This window comes from Arachis ipaensis, chromosome B1, assembly GCF_059453495.1.
Source record: "Arachis ipaensis isolate K30076 ecotype BB chromosome B1, ASM5945349v1, whole genome shotgun sequence".
In the NCBI taxonomy this organism is placed as follows: Eukaryota; Viridiplantae; Streptophyta; class Magnoliopsida; order Fabales; family Fabaceae; genus Arachis; species Arachis ipaensis.
In genome coordinates, this window is record NC_142436.1 from 14,798,381 (window position 1) to 14,820,847 (window position 22,467).

General features: G+C 32.9%; 3 protein-coding genes across 7 annotated transcripts; 1 reads left to right on the forward strand and 2 right to left on the reverse strand.

Moving 5' to 3' along the window:
- Positions 1-1,328: 1,328 nt before the first annotated feature.
- On the reverse strand, positions 1,329-3,397 carry LOC148575792 (uncharacterized). The gene is made up of 3 exons (XM_088501105.1): positions 3,037-3,397; positions 2,464-2,726; positions 1,329-1,687 (listed from the first exon to the last, which is right to left on the reverse strand). The coding sequence occupies exons 2-3, from the start codon at positions 2,572-2,574 to the stop codon at positions 1,472-1,474; spliced, it is 327 nt and encodes a 108-aa protein (XP_088357231.1). The 5' UTR covers positions 2,575-2,726; positions 3,037-3,397; the 3' UTR covers positions 1,329-1,471.
- Positions 3,398-3,540: 143 nt separating this feature from the next.
- LOC107625713 (uncharacterized) lies at positions 3,541-6,320 on the reverse strand. 3 transcript variants are annotated; one of them, XM_016328412.3, is made up of 4 exons: positions 5,507-6,318; positions 4,271-5,355; positions 4,151-4,180; positions 3,541-3,745 (listed from the first exon to the last, which is right to left on the reverse strand). In XM_016328412.3, the coding sequence occupies exons 1-3, from the start codon at positions 6,206-6,208 to the stop codon at positions 4,153-4,155; spliced, it is 1,815 nt and encodes a 604-aa protein (XP_016183898.1). In that variant the 5' UTR covers positions 6,209-6,318; the 3' UTR covers positions 3,541-3,745; positions 4,151-4,152. The 3 variants fall into 3 exon arrangements, with proteins under 3 accessions (XP_016183898.1, XP_088357230.1, XP_088357229.1); XM_088501104.1 differs by lacking the exon at positions 4,151-4,180 and having other exon boundaries at positions 5,507-6,320; XM_088501103.1 differs by lacking the exon at positions 3,541-3,745 and having other exon boundaries at positions 3,917-4,180; positions 5,507-6,314.
- A 2,249-nt stretch (positions 6,321-8,569) lies between these two features.
- LOC107625720 (suppressor of mec-8 and unc-52 protein homolog 1) lies at positions 8,570-20,383 on the forward strand. 3 transcript variants are annotated; one of them, XM_021117799.2, is made up of 18 exons: positions 8,582-9,042; positions 10,204-10,251; positions 10,964-11,032; positions 11,171-11,381; positions 11,572-11,724; positions 12,981-13,029; positions 14,094-14,177; positions 14,335-14,438; positions 15,323-15,409; positions 15,524-15,577; positions 16,419-16,514; positions 16,858-16,985; positions 17,293-17,419; positions 17,501-17,560; positions 17,669-17,776; positions 19,183-19,283; positions 19,571-19,622; positions 20,059-20,383. In XM_021117799.2, the coding sequence occupies exons 3-18, from the start codon at positions 11,004-11,006 to the stop codon at positions 20,155-20,157; spliced, it is 1,542 nt and encodes a 513-aa protein (XP_020973458.1). In that variant the 5' UTR covers positions 8,582-9,042; positions 10,204-10,251; positions 10,964-11,003; the 3' UTR covers positions 20,158-20,383. The 3 variants fall into 3 exon arrangements, with proteins under 3 accessions (XP_016183910.1, XP_020973458.1, XP_088357232.1); XM_088501106.1 differs by lacking the exon at positions 10,204-10,251 and adding an exon at positions 10,730-10,837 and having other exon boundaries at positions 8,599-9,042; XM_016328424.3 differs by lacking the exon at positions 10,204-10,251 and having other exon boundaries at positions 8,570-9,042.
- Positions 20,384-22,467: the final 2,084 nt, after the last annotated feature.

Here is a 22,467-nt window from a genome sequence, read left to right on the forward strand (position 1 = left end):
CAGTGGTTGAAGGTGATGCAAAGAAAGATTCTAGAACTGATTTGCAAGTTGAAAGTGACTATGATGAATGGAGGGTGAAGGTGGCATGGAGATTGGGTAGTTTAAAAGATGAAGTTAGATCTTTGAAACTGTTAATAATTTTCATGTTTGTGATAGTTATAATTAATGTGATCCTTTGTTGTTTGATATGTATTTCCAAGTAAACACAATTCTGTTGAAATGTAATGGTGTATTGAGTGTGATGGATTGAATGAGAATAGATGTTTGATTAGTGTTGTTTAAGATTAACTCCAAACTCTCAATTACTGGCATTGTGGAATATTGCAAATTAATTACTATCACTGTTGCTATAAGATTAAACCATAAACAGAGTAAGTAATCAAAGTAAGTAGTTATAACATTGTGCTGCTATTGAAGGCTAATTGTCACATTGTCTTAAAGATAAGTACCATGGTGCATGCTTTTTGCCAATGATATTGTCCTTATGGGAGAGTCAAGAGAAGACCTAAATAAGAAGTTGGAGTTGTGGAGAGAAGCTCTAGAAGTGTATGGTCTGCATATAAGCCGTAGCAAGACGGAATATATGAAATGTAAGTTCAATCCGAGAAGGGAAAACCCTAATATAGAGGTGAAGATTGGAGAAAACATCCTACCAAAAGTTAAAAGTTTTAAGTATCTTGGGTGCATCATACAGGATAATAGAGAGATTAAACAGGATGTAAATCATAGGATCCAAGCAGGTTGGTCAAAATGACGGAGTACATCTGGTTTTATATGCGACAAAAAAGTGTCTTTAAAACTTAAAGATAAATTTTATCGCACCGCTATAAGATCGGCTATGCTTTATGGTGCGGAGTGTTAGGCGGCTAAAGGGGAGCACGAACATAAGTTGAGTGTGGCAGAGATGAAGATGTTGAGATGGATGAATGGTCATACGCGATTGGATAAAATAAAGAACGAAGATATAAGGGAGAGAGTTGGAGTAGCACTCATTGTGGAAAAGATGGTTGAATCGCGTCTCAGGTGGTTTGGACATGTGAGAAAAAGACCGATAGAACATCCAGTCAGGAGGGTGGATGAGATGGAAGATGAACAAGGGGCGAAAGGCAGAGGAAGACCTAAGAAGACCATCCATGAGGTGGTCAAATGAGATCTACATGTAAACGGTCTTTCTGTAGACATGATACATGACAGAACACAATGGCGTCGTTTGATTCATGTAGCCGACCCCACTTAGTGGGACAAGACTTTGTTGTTGTTGTTGTTGTTTGTCTTAAAGATAAGTACCACAGCAAATTTATAAAGTATCCAATCTTAAAAATGAAGGCTACACCAAAAAAGAATGGTATATACAACTTTCAAATTACACATAACCACAATAACCACAATATTTAATATGGTACTTCATTTGTCCTGTACAAAAAAAAAAAAAAAAAAAAAAAACAAAGCAGCCCCATACATTACTTTCTAATCAAAGTAGTTTATCATTCTTTCTTGGGTTCTTAAAGCTTGGAATAGGCACAAAAATCATAAAGTTGGCCAACTTCTTAGCAGTTATAGAACTTGTCTCTTTGATGGTCTCAGCTGAGATAGCCACTGGTGTAGCTGCAGTAAGTTTAGGGGAGAATCTAGCTCTTACTTTCGCTTTAATCACCTGTAATTTAGGTGGCGTAGCTACAACTTCATCCTGCAAAATTAACCATTAGCCAAATTATATATCAACTTGATAGCTTGCCATAATGCCATAAACACTAACTTTTTTCCTATTCCCAAACCATACCGCATAATGATCATCAGACAGACAATGCAGAAATTATAATCTTTAGTTAAATGCTAAATGATCCTCAAGCAACATGTCTAGTTGTTTATCCCGTTTCATAGTTGTTTGATTCCATTATAAATATTATATTACACAAGTAAAAAAAATTAAATAAATCATGACTAAATTTGCACTGAACTTAAGGATACATATCATGGCCTAATAAAAATATATATAGACACTGTTTTGGCAGGTAATGTTGCTTACCACAATTTTTTTATAGAAAACTGTACAAGACTGAATCCAAGAGATTATCTAAAAGATATTAGAATTTATTATATTGAATAAGCTGTCCATCGTAGATCATGACTCATCTAAATTGACCATTTCATTTCTCTCACCAATTTCATTAGTACTAAGGTCAAATAGAATCTTTCAGTTCTTATAACCGAAATATTCCATAATCTTTGTAAAAGTTCCTGGTAATCTTCAATTCAAGAGTTAAATGTCCTATAGTCCATAGATTTTACAGGGACTCTAAACTACAAATAAATAGTAAATATAAACACACAAAAGAGACCATGATTCAGTTTGAATCTAATACAAACTTCCACAGCAGGATTTAAGACAACAAACTGAAGGAATTGTAATTGTTATTGACGTTATAAAATAAAATTCACAATCACAATAGGGTAACAGAGCACCTGTATCTTGCGACGCCAATCTTCGATACCCTCTTTGACCATGGTCACCCCAACGATGACCCAGAGAGGAACGATTGCGCTGACAGCAGTGTATGGAGCAAGCTTTGTCATTGCCAAGACACCAATGACCAAGAAATAGAAATTAGCAACCCTCCTAAACTGCTCAGAGTGACTTTGTCATGTTCATATATCATGTTTTCATCAACAGAGTTTTTAAACATTCCACCATGATGAAACACAAAAATCATGGGAGGACCCTCCATCTACAATAACATTGACGAAAATTTCATTAACAAACATAGGAAAACATACCAAAACATACCCTAAACCCAAAACAAACACGCAACAAACGAATAAAACTATCACTAAAATGAAACATCCCTACCTAAAAAATCATCACAAAGCCAATAAAAGCAAAACATTCTGACCCACTCATATTATATAAGAACAGTCATACAAACCGTTAGTCACCCCAAACCCTACCCATACTCAGAGGAACACATGAGTCACGCCACTAGGAAGACATCAAGCCACATAATAACTCAAAAAACAAGAAAAAGGTTTCATCTTTACCTCTAATCGTCGCGATGGCTTCCTCCACTATCGATGTTGCTCCAGGAGATGATCAGCTCTGTATTCAGTATCGATACCTCTTCTGTTTTAATTGTCTTCCAACACTGACGAAGGTTGATGGCATGGTTTAAATGTTGGGTCAAAGGCTTAGGGCATAACTTGAGGGAGACGATATGTTTTGGAGCGAAACAGAGAGAGATGGTTGTTAACAGAGGGGGTAATGCTTTGCAACGTTTTGAATCAGTCCTAAATGGCGTCATTTTGATAGCGTGTCATGCAGACAGTTAACGAAATATGTCCCAACATTAGCCACCTCGGCAAAGGAAAAGACGAAATATTATGACCGGATTAACCGGTTGAACCTGTGACCCATCGGTTGAACCAGTGACCCAGTGACCTGGCCGGGTCGATTGCCGGGTCGGTTCTGATAACTGTTTTTCCCCCACTTGACCCGCCCTTCTTTAAGAAGTATAAAACCCCACCCTGATAACTATTCGAATCTAACAAACAAGATTAATTTTTAAAATTTATACAACTATGATCACGTCTGAACATAAACTAAAAACACAAGAAACATACAATGTCAAACAAGATAAAAAAGAAAGAAATAAAAACCAATGTCTAGTCACTAAACAAATTTAACACAATTAATCTTGGTCGCTTTCTAACTCCCCATCATCATTGATAGTTTGGAGGTCAAGATTGAAACCTGAAAATCAAGAGTACAATAGCAATTAACAAATTAATTTGCATTCCTTCCTTCTTCAGAGGCATGAGTGCCACCAACAAGAAGCACCCTCAAACATAATGGAATATTGGAACCAAGTGCAAAAATATACAGATCAGTAAAACCAATAAGCGAAGATGAGCAGACCTATCATTAAATTTAAGCACATTTTCAATAAAATTGGATAGCATTAATTTTGTTGAATATACATTTATTTGTTGCTAGATTCTGACAATTTTATGGTGAGTATATTCATTAGTTAAAATATTAAAAAATAATGGCCATTCAAGGTGTAATTTTTCTTTCAGGATTTGGGAGTTTTCAATTTTAGGATACTGTGCAAATATTCTTCTTTAATTTCAACGTCTTAAACAAAGAATTTCTTACAATTATTGGTCTTCATCTCCAACAGCAAACCTGTCCAGTGTCCACAGAGATAAAGAAGTAATATCAAAGCTCAATGAACACGGTCAAGAAGTTTAAAGAGAGAAAGAGGGGCATACTCACATATAAAGATTTACATAATCACCAAGGTTAAGATTACCCTTGGATTCAATCTTGGCAGAAAAAGTTTTGAGTTGGAGCTTGACTCTGGCATAAGAAACAACCCCAGAACCAGAGTTAGTAGATGGCTCTCCCTCGAAAACATTTCCAGGTTCCATGAACATATAAATTAAACTTTCATCGCTAGTGTTGTGGCAACAAAAAATATACGTTACTTCTGCGGTCTTGTCCAAACCATCCACCCCCACCGTTGCCACAACATTCATCTTAGATAAATCATAAATACGCCACATTGGAGCGAAGTCAACAATCAGAAGATAATGACTGCATCCCAAACGAACAAGTTTCCTTGGACAAGATTCAGGAACTGGCGGAAAATTCCAATCAAGGTATTCCCAATTGTTAGCCTTGACGTCATATGACATGAGCCCTTGATGTTTATCACCACAAGAATACAATACAATGTGGGTCTTCTTGTGAGGCTTGGTGCTGTCCTCCCACAGAAAGTAAGAGTCAGGGTCCATGCAATATGACAAGAGAGCACTTTCGGGCACTTCCCTTGTTTCCCATAGACCTGATTTTAGGCTGTAAATATCAACCCAGCAATTTGCACTTCCAGTACCCCCAAAGATGTACAATTTGCCATCATAGGGGACTACTAAGGGTCTATATCGGCAGCAGAACATGCTTCCACAAAACTTCCAACTCCAATTAGAACCCTCATACTTGAGGCACCACATCCTTGAGGGGTAATGATCATCCCAATTCAAACACAATTCTGGGTCAATAATATTCAGGTCACCACCACCACCAGCAAAGAAGAAGCTGTGACCGACAGAACAAACTCCTTGCATATATGGTAATGGACAATCGACCAATAGACCATCTCTAAGAGGCCATTTGGCAGTTACATGACCTCCATCTTCAAGATCAACAGTGCCATTCTTAATAAAGTTGGCCTCAGTTATAGTTAACATCCTGCGCGTGATGGCTGATTTCCCAACATGATCTCTTTCAAGATTTATATTTTCCACAAACAGGTATAAGCGCTGCGTCATGGATAGCTTTGGATCAGAAGAACCAACATCCTGGAATTAGGGAAACAATCATATTATCTACGACAGAATCAAATCACCATAAGTTTACAGCAATTAACTATTAAATAGAAAGCTTTGCAGTGTGTTGATGATAAATTGAAACGTCATACTTATCCAGTTAAGTTTATAAGGATAAGAGGACCTCAGGATCATATTCCCCGCACATGGCATCAGCAGCACCTCCCGAAACAGCACCTTGCAAAACCCCAACAACACTTCCCCACCAGCTGGCAAAATCCGCGTTCAATTCAGCAGTGTCCCCCAAATCCCTAATATGATTGGCAGCCTTAGCCATCAAATTCGTGTCATCTCCAGAAGCCCCTTTGCCGGCGACAAACGCACTGAAACCGTAAGCATTCACAACTAACGATCCAAACTTATAGCCCTCCGCGTAATTGACGATCCGACCGGCGAACATCTGTGCTCCGAGAGAACGGTTGTCAGTGGGGATGAAATCTTGTCCGAGAAATTGGTTCCAAACTTCCGAAGTTGAAGCAACGAGGACGACAAGGTTCTCCTTGGGTAGGGCTTCGGGCACGTAATCCCTGGCATCTACGAGCTCCGTAACGACGCCGAACGACTCGAACAAATGGCAGAGGCACGAAGCTAGGGCTTTTGAGGTTCCGATTTGGGAAACAAATAGAATCTTGCCAGTTGGATTGCTTTTAGGTTTTTCATGATGGAGTCTTATGAGGTTCTTTTTGTGGGAGTAGAGGCGCATGAGGCGAGGCTTGCAGATTAATAACAAGGTTGTGGCAGTGGCCGAGACCACGGTCACGGTGGACAAGAGCAAGGGTACAGAAATATCTGCTTCTGACGACGACAACAACGAAAGTATTGCCATATTTCTTTTCTGTTTCAGAGGGTTTCCACCACCCCTCTTCTTTTTTTCCAGCTGCTGAAGAGAGTCGGTGTGTGAAGCATGACACCAGTAATACGCCTTATATCTATATCCAAGGCGGTGTTCGTTAATATGCCTTTATATATATATATATCCGAAGCCGATTATCTAAATCTAAACATTATAAAAAAATATTTATTTTGTAATATATAAATGGTTGAGAATTGATCTTAATATTATTGAGAATAAATTAAAAATATGTTTTATCATTATGCATATTCTTGGAATAAGTTCTTAATTTTTAAAATAATATTTGCTCATTGTTATAGTGTTTAAAAGTTATTATTTAATTATTAAAAAAAAATTACTTTTAAATTTAAAGATTACTATAAAAAATAAATTAAACACCAAATGAAAGATATTATAAAATTGACTTTTCAAAATATTTTTAATATTAATAAAGAAAAGAATTTTTTGATAATCAATATAATAATTAAATGATAATTTAAAAATTTTGGATAATTTTGTGAACGAAAATCTATTATTTATGACTATAAAGTTAGTTTTCCTTAATAAATTTATCAATATTTTAAATATTTTTAATAAAAATGGTAATTTAATCTAAAAATGTTATAATGAAGATTTAAATTTGTATCTTTTATGATATTTAAATATTTTTTTGACTAAACTACTTTTTTTAATTACATATATCTTTTTTATTTTTTAACATCTTTAATTTTATTTGTTTATTTTTTTAAAATATCAGACCATTTAACAATTTATGTTCGATCAAATGAGTTAATAGTTAAATTCGTCTTTGAAAAATCACACATTCTTCAAATTAGTCCTCAAAACGTAAGTCAAATTGGTCTTTTCATTAGTTAGATGATAACGGCTGATGACATGTTATATTAAGTGCCACGTGGCATGATGACGTGGTAGGTTAATATCACGTGTCACAATATCATTGGTTGATGTGTCAGGTCAGTGACACCTAACATGCCACGTGTCACTTGACGTGTAAAAAAATTATTTATAATCAAAATAGTTTTTGAAAATTTAAACGTAAGTCATTTTCATTTTTAAAATTTTAAAAATTAATCAAATTAGTCCTCATATAATTTTTTTTATTTTTTCATAATATTAAATTTAAAGTATTTTTAATAGTACTAACTTTAATATTATTCCTTAATAAATAAACTTTTATTTACATAAAATAATAAAAATAATTTAAATTATTATAAAGTTATTTTGTCATTTTTATTTTAAATTTTATATTTTTAAATTATAATTTTTATAGCAAATTTTTTTATTTAAACAAATTTATCAAATTATTGTTGATTCTATATTTAAAAATTTAATATTTTAAATCTTATTATATAATATAATATTTATTTTAAAATTATAATTTTTATTATTATTTAACATATATGATAGAACTCAATAATTAAAAAACCGAATTGTGGGATCATTTGTTGAATCTTAATATTTTAATATATTTTTTTAAAATAACTACTATATTTATAGAGTGAGATATAAAAGATTAAAATATTTAAAATAACTACTATATTTATTTAGTGAAATCTAAAATATAGTTTTAATATTTTGAATTTCACTAAATAAATATAGTTGTTATTTTAAATGTTCTAATCTTTTATATTTCACTAAATAAATATAGTAGTTATTTTAAAATATTAAAAAACTAGAATTTTAATATTTTAAATTTCAGTAAATAAATATAATAGTTATTTTAAATATTTTAATCTTTTATATGTCACTAAATAAATATAGTAGTTATTTAAAAAAATTGTAAACTTAAAATATTAAATTTTTAAATATATAATCAATAATAATTTGATAAACTCGTTTAAATAAAAAAAAGTCACTATAAAAAATTACAATTTAAAAATATAAAATTTAAAATACAAATGACAAAATAACTTTATAATAATTTAATTATTTTTATTATTTTATATAAAAAAATTTATTTATTAAGGTCTAAAAAATAATATTAAAATTATTACTATAAAATAATACTTCAAATTTAATATTATGAAGAAAAAATAAAAAAAAATTATATAAAGACTAATTTGATTAATTTTTAAAATTTTAAGAATAAAAATAATTTACGTCTAAACTTTTAGTGATTATTTTGATTATAAATAAATTTTTTATACGTCAAGTGACACATGCCATACTAGGTGTATTGACTTCCCAATTACCACAATTTGGTCTTCCAAATTTAAGAAAGTGCACCTTTAAAACCGGAGGAGAACCATCGAACCGGCCGGTTTCCGGTCAGTTGAATCGGACAGAGAACCGACCGGTTTAAAAGAAACGGCGTCGTTTTTGCTAAATTTGCTTACTTTCCCTGTTGGTTCGGAAGCTCCTCCGTTTCTTTCTCCCTTTCTCCCTCCGTTTCTTTCATTCACATTTCACAGAAACTCAGCCAAAAAACCCTAGCACTATAAGCCTACACCACCGCCGCCGCAAGGAGTGGCATACTGCCGCCGTCCGTCCGTCTATCTAGCTTCCCTCGTGCTCCGAGTCTTCAACCCCCGTTCGTTGTCACCGATCGCAGCTGCTTCCTCGAGCTCGGCGTCCGTCGTCTTTGTATGCTCAGCCGCGCTCAAGTTTGCGCTCAAGTTTGAGCTCGGCATACTTCCTTCGTTCGCGTTCTTCGCCGTTCAAGTTTGCTCGGCGTTCACCGTTCGCGTTCACTCGCTGTTCACCGTTCGGGTTCGCGTTCGTCTGGAAGCCACGTTGCCCTGCTTCAAACTCTGCGACCAACCCGCGCGCTCCACCTAGCCGTCGAACTGCTCTCTTTTGTCGCCGCAGTGAGTTCCCTAAACCCACCACCAGACAATACACTCACACAACACCAATACTCTGCTTGAAACTCTGCAACTTCTTATTTCTATTACAATAAGTAACTATTTGATTTGGCAGTGGTTTGGATTTTTTTCATAGACTGAATTAAAGTATACAATAGTTATGTTCTCTTCTCTATCAGATTGATACTAAGCTTTGAATTCTCTTATTTCGTTTCAAGTTTACCGCACTCAACATGTTTGATGAAATGCCTTAACCATGTTTCGGGTTGGTTTTATCATTTCTAGCTTTTAGAAACTTAGTTGATTGCATGTGAAATTAGAATAATTGGATCTTAGTAATTAGGAAATTTTAGCTGCACAAATAGCATCTTTGTATAAAACATATTAGCATGATGATTCCACTTGTATTAGTGTTCTTCTGGTAAATGTTAACGGTTAGTGTGAACTTGTTAATTTGCTAATTGTTCTTGTGTTGTTGTTCTGTTGTTCTTCTGTTATTTTTATTTTATTTTTTGTTGTTGTGATTTTCTGTTCTTGAACCTGTTAAGTTGATAATTTGCTAAATTGTTGGGCTGCTGTTGCTTTAATTTGCTAAATTGTTAGGTTTCTGTGATTTAATTTGTTGGATTTTCTATTTAGGTCTTGTTCTTGTTTATTTGCTAAATTGTTGTTGTGTATTTATTCTTGTCTTTGAGATTCTTGCTGGATATTGGTGATTATTGATTTATTATATTCTTCATGTTTTCATTGTTTTCTTCTTCTGAAGGAAAAAAAATTCTGTTTTCATTGTTTTGTTGATTGTTTGTTTTGTTTCAGAAATTAATTTTTTGTGATCAATGCTCAAACTCTAAATGCTGTTCTGTTGGTTTTGCAGTGTTTGTTTTGTTTCAGAAATCAATTTTTTGTTATCAATGCTCAAACTCTGAATGTTGTTCTTCTGTTTTTGTTTTGTTTCATAAATCAATATTTTGTGATCAATGCTCAAACTCTGAATGTTGTTCTGCTGTTTTTGTTGTTTCAGAAATCAATTTTTTGTGATTAATGCTCATACTCTGAATGTTGTTCTGTTTTGTTTTAAGGCTGAGTTTAGAAGAGGTGATTGATTTCTTAGTGTTGTTTTGTTTTTGTTTTAAAGTTGTGTTGTGTTCAATTTTCATTTTGTAGGAAATTCTTTGAGGTATATAAGAATTAAGAAGGAATACTATTTTAACGGTATTATTATGTTGATTCTGGTATGCTACAAGTTTGAACATAGAATTGAAGAGAGAAACCCTTTATTATTTTATCATTGGCCTATTTTTGGCATTGAATATCATTGTAGTTTGTTTATTCATAGAACTAGTTGTTTATGATCCCCTTTTGAAGTAAAAAAATGCAGTAGAAGAGTGTTTAGAACCCGTTGCTTTATTCATTGAATTTTTATAGAATCAGGTGTTTATTATAAAACAGTTTTTCTGGTTGAATCACGGTTGAACCAATGAATTAATGAACCACTAACTAGAGTGGTTTGATGACCGGTCCGGTTTTCTGAACCTTGATTATAACACTCTTTCACTATGGCGGTTGACGCAAACCCTATTTAATTGTTTCAAATTTTAATTGATGATGGTTACTTGGTTAGGGATAGAAGCGTATTTTACCGTTTAATCTTTAGTTCTTTACAATGGCCCTTTGTGAACCCTAAACTCAGTAAACTCGGTGAACTCAACTACACTACGTACGCTCTCCTTCAGTCAGTCTCGCTCGCTTCGCCGCACTCTCGCCGGACGGAGCAGGCGAGTACCCCCTCGCCGGAAAGGTCCAAACCTTTTGAGTTCAATGCGGCACCAAACTTACTTCTCCGTTTATTATTCTCCCGTTTAACCGTTTTTCGCATGTATATCAATTAAGAACACTAAAACCCTAAGCTCCTTCTATCTTTCAGTGCAAACTCTAATTATCCAAGTCCAATAGAATAAGAAGCGATGTCTACGGTAGAAATTGAAGCTCGAGAGTAAGTTCCCTTATTTCTCGTTTATTCCTTAAATTTAAAAAAAAAAATTAAAGTTTAAATTTTTTAATCTGTACATATGTACTGTCTAGTTGTAATATACTTTATCCTTTGATGATTGATTTTTGTTGTCATTTTCAGTGTCATCAAAATTGTGCTTCAGTTTTGCAAAGAAAATTCCTTGCATCAGACATTTCAGACACTTCAGAACGAGTGCCAGGTTTCGTTGAACACTGTGGATAGCATTGAAACCTTTGTTGCTGATATTAATAGTGGAAGATGGGATGCAATATTGCCTCAAGTTTCTCAATTGAAGCTTCCAAGGAATAAATTGGAGGATCTGTATGAGCAGGTATTTCTCTTTAATCACTTCCATTCATGGTATGCATTCTATATAGAAATATTTTTTTTAATATTAAAATTTTGCCTTCTACTCTACATTTTTGTGATGCTCAAAACATCAACACTCTAAAAATGTTATTTATGTTAGTCATGTTACTAGTATGTTGAATTCATTTGAAGCTTCATTCAAATGGTTGCAGATTGTATTAGAAATGATTGAACTTCGAGAATTGGATACTGCCCGTGCAATTTTAAGGCAAACACAGGTGATGGGTGTCATGAAACAGGAGCAACCTGAAAGATATTTGCGTCTTGAACATCTCTTGGTCAGAACTTATTTTGACCCGAATGAGGTACTGATCGCTATTTACATTTTTGCAATTGCCTGCTCTCCAAATCAATCAATGTTTTGCTAATTTCTTTTTCTACTTTTTTTAATTTTCTGCTTAGACTGTGTCATGGTCAATTGTGAGTTTGTGACTTTTTATGCATGATAAGTTCCTAGATTTTTTTGTTTGTTTTAGGTTGGTAGTATATAGTGTTCCTATGTCGGGGAAAGTGGATTGCTCTTAAATGAGGCATGTGTGCATTCGAAGTTTGGATAGACAAACCTGAAAAATAATTGACACTTAGTGATGTTTGATGATGTTAAGGTATAGAACTATTCACATGTTTCTACGCAACTCTAGCATTTGGAGGTACTAGTTTTTTTTTGGTTTCCCACGGTATCCCCCAACCCGACAGGTCAAGGACTAATTCGTCGCGGTACTGAGCTCCATTTAAGGGTTTGCCGCTGGCCAATGGGTTGCTGCATGCACAAGGTGGGATTCGAATCCCCGACACTTGCTTAAGCGGACTAGTGAGCTAACCACTAGACCAACCCAACTTGGTTACTATGATCAAGATTGGATCCCTATTTGACCCCATTCGTCTAACTAGAAGCTAAAATTTAGCCCAACGTAGGGTGGTTTTTTGTAGTCTAACCGTCAAATCTATAGAGACTCTTATGTGCGGGGGAGTGTGTTCAATGTCATTGGGATTTGGCAAACATTTATGTTGGTTATTGAGGGCCTAACATAAACCACTTCTTTTGTCTACACTTGAGATTGGCTATGTAAAAAGTTTTCAACAAGCTTCACATAATTAAGCTATAGTTAAGCTTATTTATGACTATTACATTATGTAGAGATAAGAGAGGAAGAGGTTTTGAATATTTTGATAATAATTTGCTAGAGGAGTGCAGCTTTTTTTATTTTTTATTTTTTAAGAAAAAAATAGAATATATTTCTCATAGACATTATTATGTCTTCTTTATTGTAATTACTATGTAAATAAAAAAGCTATTAAAAAATATTATTAAAATTATAATAAATATATTGTTCGATTCGATATATTATAAATTCTATGAAAAATATTAATAATTAAAAAAAAACGAGGCTCAGTAGTGACTATTAAGCAACTAGTGAAGTGCTAATATGGCTAGCATACTAAATACAACGATTTGATTTCTTTCTCATGTTTTATTGTAAAATAAATACCACAATCTTCATGTATTATTGTCATGTTTTCTTGAAAAATGAATAGGTCTGAATTGTGATCTATCTGACAGGCTTATCAAGACTCAACAAAAGAGAAGCGGCGTGCGCTAATTGCCCAAGGTTTTTTCCTTCTACTTTACTGGTAGTTGCTGTATCTGATTGTAATGAATATTTCTGTCTTGGTTGGAATTTTAAAATGAACCCTCCTCTGATTGATAGAGAACCAGTTTGTTGCTAGAGTTTTGTTTTCTGTTTTCGTTTTGTTTTGTTAAAAGTGATGATGTGAAAAATTTGTGGTCTGTTAGGTTTGAGGAAACCAATTCCATTTTTATACCCTGTTATCAATTTTGTTTAGTTGGAATTCTTTCATTTGTAAGATCCCTTATAGGATAATTCTAGGATTGTTTCTTTTAAGGATGTAATGGTTTGGAGAATTCCTTATCATTTGAACTGGTGGACTCCTTTCCTTTTTCTCTTTTGGTGACGGGCTGTCCAGCTTCCCTTTTCATTTTTTCTTGTTGAATGAATTGTGTTTTTTCTAGCATTTTGATATGGGTTCCTGTGAGGATTGAGAAACTTTGCAAAAGATAATAGAAGAGATAAAATACCGTTTGTTGTATAATATGTTTACACTCAAATATGTGCCCCGGAGATAATTTTCTTATGGTATTGTGTATACAAACGTTGCTTATACTCCTACCTTTTCCACAGCTATATAATACTGTAGTAGAATACTAGCATTCTAATTATGCTATACACTATAATAATCATTAATTAAATAAAATTCAATATTCTTGCTATAAGTGTGTTGTAAGATTGTGGGCATGGCAGCATTCAGTGAACGTTCAACTGTTCAAGTTCCTAACTCAAACTCGAGTCTCAAATTTAGTTTACTAATTCTGTAAAAAAATGTAGAAGGTATTGAGATTTTAGTCTAAACATGACTGAAATCAGGATTGTTTTAATTACTCTAATATTAATCTGCCCCAGGTAAATTGTATACAAGCATCGAACCATACACAAAAGAAAAGTTCATTCTAATATAATTCAATGGCTCAAGTTCATAACCACCAAGGTGGTTCTTATTATTGTGGGTTTATTTTTTCCATTTATGATTGTATAAGTACATTGTGCCATTTTATATTGCTTGAAAACTGGAACTAACTTGCATTTTGCATTTTCAGCTCTTGCTGCTGAAGTTACTGTAGTCCCTCCGTCTCGACTAATGGCTCTAATTGGTCAGGCTTTGAAGTGGCAGCAGCATCAAGGTAATCACCCAGTAATATGTTGATGTCACTTTGAAGTGTGCATTTGTATCCGATTCACTATTTGCAATTTTGTTTTTGTTTCAGTTCAGTGCAGGACATCAACTATTCTACTTTTCTTCAACTCATTGATGCGGTGTTTTCCTTTGGGATCTTTCAGGGTTACTACCTCCTGGAACACAATTTGATTTGTTCCGTGGAACAGCTGCTATGAAACAAGATGTAGATGACATGTACCCGACAAATCTCTCACACACAATAAAGGCATGATTAATATATGTTTTAATCAATTGTTTTAGTTATATTCTTAAATGGATGTGAACATCATTAGAGATATAAAGAAACAAATCTGCAAGGCTACATGATTTCCTGCAAATTTGTGCCAAGGAAGTTTTCATGTAATGCTGCAAAGATAGGACTGATGGCACAAACAAGGGTTATGTTTTTTTTTTTTTTTGGGTTTGTTTAAAGTATTATCTATATAACATTTTTTCTTCCTTTTAGTTTCAAGAATGAATATTCTGTTATAAACATGAGTAACACACTAACCCTGTTTGAGGTTAGGTATTTTTATTTATTATACAGGAACTGTAGAAACATACATTAACCTCTATTGAGCTATAGGTTATATGACACTTGGTAGGAGATTAGTTTTAGGAAGGTGAGGTGATGGGGAAGAAGGAGGAGCTGTTTTGTTTTCTGGTGTTCAAGCTTTAACCATCACTTGTTTATGCACTTGTTGCTGTGGTCGCTAAGGGGTATTGTCCAAAGATGTACATGGGTCCTGATAATCTGGCACTGATTATCTAATTTGGCAGGTTTCTAGTAGATGTTGGTTTTGTAGTTATTAGGGTAGTTATGCCATCCTTAAAGCCTTTGAACTACAATCTGTTTTAGTATTGCTAATTGGTATACGATGGTCATTCCTACTTCATCATTATTTATCTCTTGAAAAGTCACGGTTGTTTGACCTTGTATTTATGTCGCATTTTAGAGGTTGCCTTGTGCTTCTAGTTTGTTTCTCTATTTGTCATCCATACTTCCATAGTAAAAGTCGTTATTCCTTACTAGCTCCTTTTTGTATAATGATGGTGGACGGTGCAGAATCTGACCCTTATAGCTTGTGTTTTTCCTGTATGCTTGTTTAGTTTGGGACAAAAAGTCATGCAGAATGCGCTTGCTTTTCACCAGATGGGCAGTTTCTTGTATCTTGCTCGGTTGATGGGTTTATCGAGGTATGCAAGATTAGAATATTTAATGTTTTTGGGATAGGAAAACAAATATTGAAATATTTTAATTTCTTTAGAATTTTTATGAGCTTCTTTCTTAATTTGCGGACAAATTTCCAGGTCTGGGATTACTTAAGTGGAAAACTAAAGAAAGATCTTCAGTACCAGGCAGATGTAAGTGAGTTTGTATTTGAAATTTTTTGAGACTAAGTATAATGTATTTTGATGAATTTTGAAATAGCAATTTGGCTAATACGTTTCCTTAGGTTGTGTTTGGATGAAGTATTCTAAAATTTCAGGGAATACATGGAAATTCAAAGGGTTCGATTAAATTCCCTTCAATTGCACAATTTCTTATTTGGATGAAATAAATATATTACTTGCATTTAATATGACTGACTTTCCTCTTTGTTACTTTTAGGTACTTCAATTTCCTTCTTAAAATCCCTTGAAATTTGTATATCCCTTCATATATATCTGCAAGTACAATATTTTACCATGAGATTTCAAATTCTCTCTAAAATTACTTAGCCCTCTTTAATTACTCCATCCAAAAGAAAAAGTGGAATTTTCTGAGCCTCAAATATCTCTCAAACCTTTAGTGTCCCTTGCACCTTTGCATTTATTGATTCACTGGAAGCTGTGGAAAAAATAATGATTAGTCTTGGTTGCCAATTTGGAACTACTGCCATAAATGCAGAAATGATTTATTTATTTATTTTTGCCATTTCCTTGTAACTTTAGTATGCATGGGGGTTGTTTTGTGATGTAGTACACGGATTAGACCTTCATCAGAGCTTTCCTGTTGAGTTGTTTTGCATGAAAACATCGTGATTCACGTAGCCGAGTTTTAAAACTATCAATACTAACAAGACATGCTTACCTTCTGGAACAAAGTAGTTGCACATTGAAATAATATGTTTGTGCTTTATGGAAGGGAATTTCGTATAGTATTGTGTACAGTAAGTCTAGTCATTTTTTGCATTGCACCTTGTCTGATTCTATGAACTTACAGGAAGTGTTCATGATGCATGAGGATGCCGTGCTTTGTGTAGACTTTAGCAGAGATTCAGAGATGCTTGCATCTGGATCACAAGATGGAAAGATCAAAGTGAGTGTAAATTGTCTGCCTTTTATGGTTGTTTGAACTATCCCTTTGATGAAATTCTAAAATGAAAATAAGAGGAATTAAATAGCAACTGATCATAATACTATTGCAAATTTTTACTATCTTTGTCTTTATGCTTTGTTTCTAAATGAAGCTTTTTGTTCATTACCATATCTAGTCCTCCTAGTTAATTGTATGCCACTCTATATGGTTTATGGTTATTCCAATATGTTTCATCATCTTTTATCTGTGCCGCAATTGCTGTAAATTCATAGTGTGATAACATTGTTCACCTGATCTGTTAATAAGTGGAACTTTAATCTGTATAATTGGTCGTTCATTTCAGGTCTGGCGTATAAGGACTGGTCAATGCTTGCGGCGTCTTGAACGTGCACATTCCCAAGGTGTGACAAGCCTTTCCTTCTCTCGTGATGGAAGCCAATTATTGAGTACATCATTTGACAGCACAGCAAGGTTTTTTCTCGATTAACTTGTTTGATGTCCATATTTCAATAACCATTTATGAGCCTAGAGCCTTCATGGAATATGTTAGGGACTTGGTAAGGAAGGGAAATGCTTATTAGGGAGTAAGAGCTTTAGATGGTACTATTATTTACACTGCAGGGATTGCTAGTAAAATTTGCTAAATTGGGTGCAACTATTTATATTTTACACAACTTATTATAATCTTTGACTCTAGAGCTATTTGATATTTTATTATAATTTCTTTAATAAAATGTTAGTAATTGCTAATGCAATTGTTTCTCGTGATGTAATATAGAATCCATGGTCTCAAATCTGGAAAGATGTTGAAAGAATTCCGTGGGCATACATCTTATGTGAACGATGCAATTTTCACAACTGATGGTAGTCGTATCATTACTGCATCTAGTGATTGTACAGTGAAGGTCAGTTATTCAGCAACATATATGTGTCGCATAATAATTCTTGGATATTCATAATAATTCTTTTCCCTCTACTAATTGTAGGTCTGGGATGTGAAGACAACAGACTGCATACAAACTTTTAAGCCGCCACCTCCTTTAAGAGTGTGTATTTAATAACTTTCCATTATTACTGCATAGAAACTTCAATCTACTATCGCATCTCTCTAAATTTGTTGTTCTGCCTAATTTTTGCTTCTTTTGAATTTTTAGGGAGGTGATGCTTCTGTCAACTCTGTTCATATTTTCCCCAAGACTACTGACCACATTATTGTTTGTAATAAAACATCATCAATATACATCATGACACTACAAGGACAGGTAAATATTATATAGTGGATGACTTGTCATTTTTTATACTTGATTTAGGGGGATATTGCTATGAAGATTAATGTGGCTGCAAAAGTATTTTCCTTAATGTTCATGGTTTCTGTTGAAAATATCTATTTCTGCATATACATGGGGTGAAATTGGGGAATTTACTGAGATACACAAATTCTCTATAGTCTTGTTGTATTTGTTTCTCTGCCTTTTAATTATTTTGAAATTTTTCATATTTAAGAATTAATAGTCATTACATTACTATATTGGAGTCAGAAGGTACTTGCTTCATATGATGTCTTACCTCTCCACTTTTTATTAGTTCTAATAACAACTAAGCATTGTCATATCATATGGGGTCATGGATAGTGCTCTATAATATCCATGTTTAAGCTATTAATATTTGACAATGTACTGAGTGTTCCAATACATTTCTTGGCAATAACCTAAAATCACCATCCTGTCCATGATCCATGTCATAAAGATTTGACAAATTTTTAATGTTAGCTGTTGATGACCAACCACAATCCTCTTTATCGGGGCTTGGGATTGACCAACCAGCTTTAGTTTAGGATTGGTTCTAAATGTCATAGTATGAAACTCATAGGTTTGGAGTGATAAAGGTTTCTTATACTTTCTAGTATAAATATATCAATCTACTACATTTATGTAGTTTTCCTTGTAACAGTTTGATGGTGCAATTGTGCAACCATTTTATTCATCATCTTGTTGATAGATTATCACCATATTTCTTTTCTCCCTCTCCTTTTCTATACTAATGAAATTCAGTTTTCATGTAATTTAAATATAATAATGCTGCAAGTTTTGGAAATTGTAACTTAATTTTTTTTACCAAGGTAATTGAATTTTGAAGCTTTGTTTTGTTTTATTTTCTAAATGATATGTATTTTTAAGATTCAGTTATTATTGTATGTTGTTGAAGATAACACTATATTACATGTTTACAATATTTAAAGATTGAGACTAAAATGCATGTAATGGATGTTGCAGGCATTGTGATTGTGGTTTTATTCAATTCTCAATGGGATATAAAAGCATATAGTCATAAATTGTGATGTTGTGATGGGATCAGAAAATCTAACTGTACAATTGAATGGTTGAAGTGGATTTTGATTTTTGTTGAAAATCAACAATAATACATATGTACTTGTAGTAGGTGCTATTAAGATAAAAAATGAGATTCCCATACTGCATGAGTTATGAAATTGAATCATTATTCTTCAAACTATGATAAGAGAGAGCGTGTTAACTACTGGATTTTAGGCAAGTTGGTGCCCAAGTATGTTAGAACATTTCTGTGAATGCTATCTGATATAAGTGGTCCTATTCTGTGAACATTTCTGGTCCTATATTCTAAGCGTGTTTTTCTGTGTCAAACATGTTAGGTTGTTAAGAGCTTCTCATCTGGTAAAAGAGAGGGTGGCGACTTCATTGCTGCTTGTGTTTCACCTAAAGGAGAATGGATTTATTGCGTCGGTGAAGACAGGTATATAGATTTATACTTCTTATTTTGTTCTATAATATTGTCTCTTCATGCAAGATGGAAGACAAAGATGTTATACCATGCCTTAGCCTTATTACTCAGACTTTTGTGCTTGCTATATTTTCGGTTTTTGAAAATAAAGAGCTTAGCTTAATCCTTAATAAACTTCAGAAAATGATTTTCACGAGATTTTCCAATTTGTAATTAAATTTTTATTTGAATTAATCCTCCTTAGTTTTACTTCCAAATTGTTATGTTAATTCTTTGGGAGATTTGAAAATTAAATGCAGGAATATGTACTGCTTCAGTCACCAATCTGGCAAATTAGAGCATCTGATGAAGGTATGTTGCTTGAGATAGCCTGACATTAGATTTATAAATTTCTCTCAAATTAATTTCATTTTCCAGAAACAATATAACATTGTGATATTGTTTATATAAGGTACCATTGTGTTAGTTGATCTATAAGCTAGCATATTTTTTATACTTGTATCTTCCAGCTGTATCTTGGAGTCGAGCCAATCCAAGCACTCGATAAAATAAAAACTTTTTTTTTTTAAATTGTATACAAATATCTTTATTCTTTAGAATTTTATAGAATACTTTTTTTTTTTTTTAATAATAATATGGTACTTTTTCCATTAAAATAACCAATCCAAATGATATTCAAGCTACTTATTCTATATGTTGTGTTTTCTCCACCACTAACACAACTTATGTTTATCTCTTGATATACAACATATTCACGGTTAATGATATTCTCTCTGGTTAATGATAGGTCCATGAGAAGGAAGTTATAGGCGTCACCCATCATCCCCATAGGAATCTTGTTGCAACTTATAGTGAAGACTGCACAATGAAGTTATGGAAGCCTTGATCTTCGTCTTCCCTCTATTGTGACCTCCATAAGCACAAACGAAAATCATATGAATACATGTTTCTCGTTTGTAGCTGTACAATGTTTTTTCTTTCTCTTATTTCCATTTTGTAGCTTCTTAATTCGTACGCTGCCAGTGGGAATTGTAGGTGAGATTGTACTTTTATTTATGATTTATGGTTTATCGTCTTGTTAAAATTAAAGGAAAAAAAAATTGAAATTAAAATCCCTGGAACTTTTTATTTAGAGATTACACATCAAACAAAAAACTCAACTCATTACAAATATATGTTTCCAATTATCCAAAACATTGGCCATGATAGAGTGGCGAAAAGGACGGGGCAGGAGGTTATTGACAAGGTTCAAGGGAGGTTTGTTAGCTGAAAAGGTAGGATGCTTAACAATGCAAGGTTATGTTTGGTTAAGTCGGTGTTGACTTCCATTTCATTGTATAATATGCAAGTAGCCTTCTTCCTGTCCTATGTTTGTGAAAAAATTGATTTGATGACGTGGGAACTAACCCTTGTGAATTGGACTAAGTTGTGGCTCCGAGAAAACACGGAGGCCTAAGGGTGAGAGACTCTAGGTGTGTTAACATTGTTTTTTGGGAGAAGTTTGTTTGGCAATTTCTTCACTGCAAAGAGAAATTATAAGTATAATTCTTAACTAAAGTATTTGTTCGTTGGGAAAGGTTTTGTTGATGTTGGTAAAGGTTTTGTAGATGTTGGGCTTTTTATGTTTGGAAAAATGTGATCAAAGTGTTCAATAGCTTGAAAGAGGGTTTTTTTTGTGTGTGTGGTGCTGTGGTACTTTGGATTAATCCTTGTGTTTATGATCAATGGTCTCTTTTAGATAAGTTTGTGGACTTAATTGTTTCTGATTTGAAGAAACGCTAACGGTGTTGCTGATTGGTTGACTAAATCTGGAGCAAGAAGTGATTCAGCTCATATTTTTTGGATCAAGCTTGGTGTACACTTGGAGTAAATCCTAGTGTAGGATGCTATCGGTTCTAGCTAGTTTAGCTTGACTTGTGTTTTATTTTTTTGTCTTTTGATCTTTTCCGTCACCAAAAAAAAAAAAGTGGTGAAACTTATAATGTAAGATCAACTCGAGTGGGTAATTTATTCCAATTTCTATTTATGATTTATTTGTCATAAAAAATAATTTTACATTAGTTTTTATTACAAATAATAAATAAAAATTTAAAGTATTTATCTCTTTTCCATTAGAAAGAATTAAGTTTAATTTTTATTGTGGTCTCAATTAAATAAAATTACTAAAATTAATATAGTTATAATTTTTTTATAATAATATTATTAAAATTTGTAAATTAAAAAAATCACTATTATAAAAAATTAATATTCAAAAAAATTTTATAATTTCATAAATAATAATAATACATAATATATAATTCGAGTTTAAACTAATTTACAACATTATTTAATAAAAAACGGTTTATAGTTAATGACACGTATCGTGAAGTTACCATATATATATTCAAAAAAAAAATTCATTTCTCCATTTTATCTTTGCCTTTTTGTTTTTGTAAAATTGGTATATGTGTTTAATAAAAAAAAAAAAAATCATTTCTCCACTTAATCTTTGTCCTTTTTTTTTCTTTACCTTTTGAATGCATTAACCAAAAATGTCCAATATGGTGCAAGATAAGGGGATACATGGTCAATAAACCTTAACTCACATAGTATATCTTTCTCTCCCCATTTCAAAGGTCACGAGTTTAAATTCTAAAAATTGCAATCAAGAAAAATATCTAATAAGTTCTTTTATCTTTCTTTTTATCCTTTGAATTACTCATCTATATGTTACATATGATTTTCATTTTTCAATTCGCATCGGAAACTATTTAGAAGTTCGAATCCGGGTCTCAACGTTAGGTTTCAACTTATTCTGGAGTTTTTTTTTTTTTTAATTCAACTTATTCTGGAGTTATTAATGCCTGAAAGGGAAGACTCTTCCAGCTTGTTAATTCTAAATACTTTCAAATTTTCTTGTCCAAAAAAAAAATGCCTTAGTATGGTGCGAAATTTAGGATGTTTTAGTGTATGTTTTTATTTTTTATTTTTTTATTAGATTATTTATTTTTTAAATTTTATAAAAAAATAAAAACAAGAAGTAAAAATAAAAAATAAAAAATAAATTTTATCATTTTTATTTAAAAAAATATATATTAAAAATAAAAACGTAAATCAAACACACTTATATCTCTGTTTTATTATGTCTTTTTTGTAGATGTAGAATATCTGTTTGTATTTAAACTATATGTATTTATATTTTAAGTGATTTATTATG

What these genes read in the sequence shown, in the direction of transcription:
- LOC148575792 (XM_088501105.1), bottom strand. Translation starts at nt 2,574, where the DNA reads ATGACAAAGCTTGCTCCATACACTGCTGTCAGCGCAATCGTTCCTCTC. An exon ending in ATTGGCGTCGCAAGATACAG is followed by an intron (nt 1,688 to 2,463) that starts GTGCTCTGTTAC and finishes TTAATTTTGCAG; the next exon opens with GATGAAGTTGTAGCTACGCC.
- LOC107625713 (XM_016328412.3), bottom strand. Translation starts at nt 6,208, where the DNA reads ATGGCAATACTTTCGTTGTTGTCGTCGTCAGAAGCAGATATTTCTGTA. An exon ending in GCGGGGAATATGATCCTGAG is followed by an intron (nt 5,356 to 5,506) that starts GTCCTCTTATCC and finishes CCCTAATTCCAG; the next exon opens with GATGTTGGTTCTTCTGATCC. An exon ending in GATTATGTAAATCTTTATAT is followed by an intron (nt 4,181 to 4,270) that starts GTGAGTATGCCC and finishes GACACTGGACAG; the next exon opens with GTTTGCTGTTGGAGATGAAG.
- LOC107625720 (XM_016328424.3), top strand. Translation starts at nt 11,004, where the DNA reads ATGTCTACGGTAGAAATTGAAGCTCGAGA. An exon ending in GTAGAAATTGAAGCTCGAGA is followed by an intron (nt 11,033 to 11,170) that starts GTAAGTTCCCTT and finishes TGTCATTTTCAG; the next exon opens with TGTCATCAAAATTGTGCTTC. An exon ending in TATTGCGTCGGTGAAGACAG is followed by an intron (nt 19,284 to 19,570) that starts GTATATAGATTT and finishes AATTAAATGCAG; the next exon opens with GAATATGTACTGCTTCAGTC.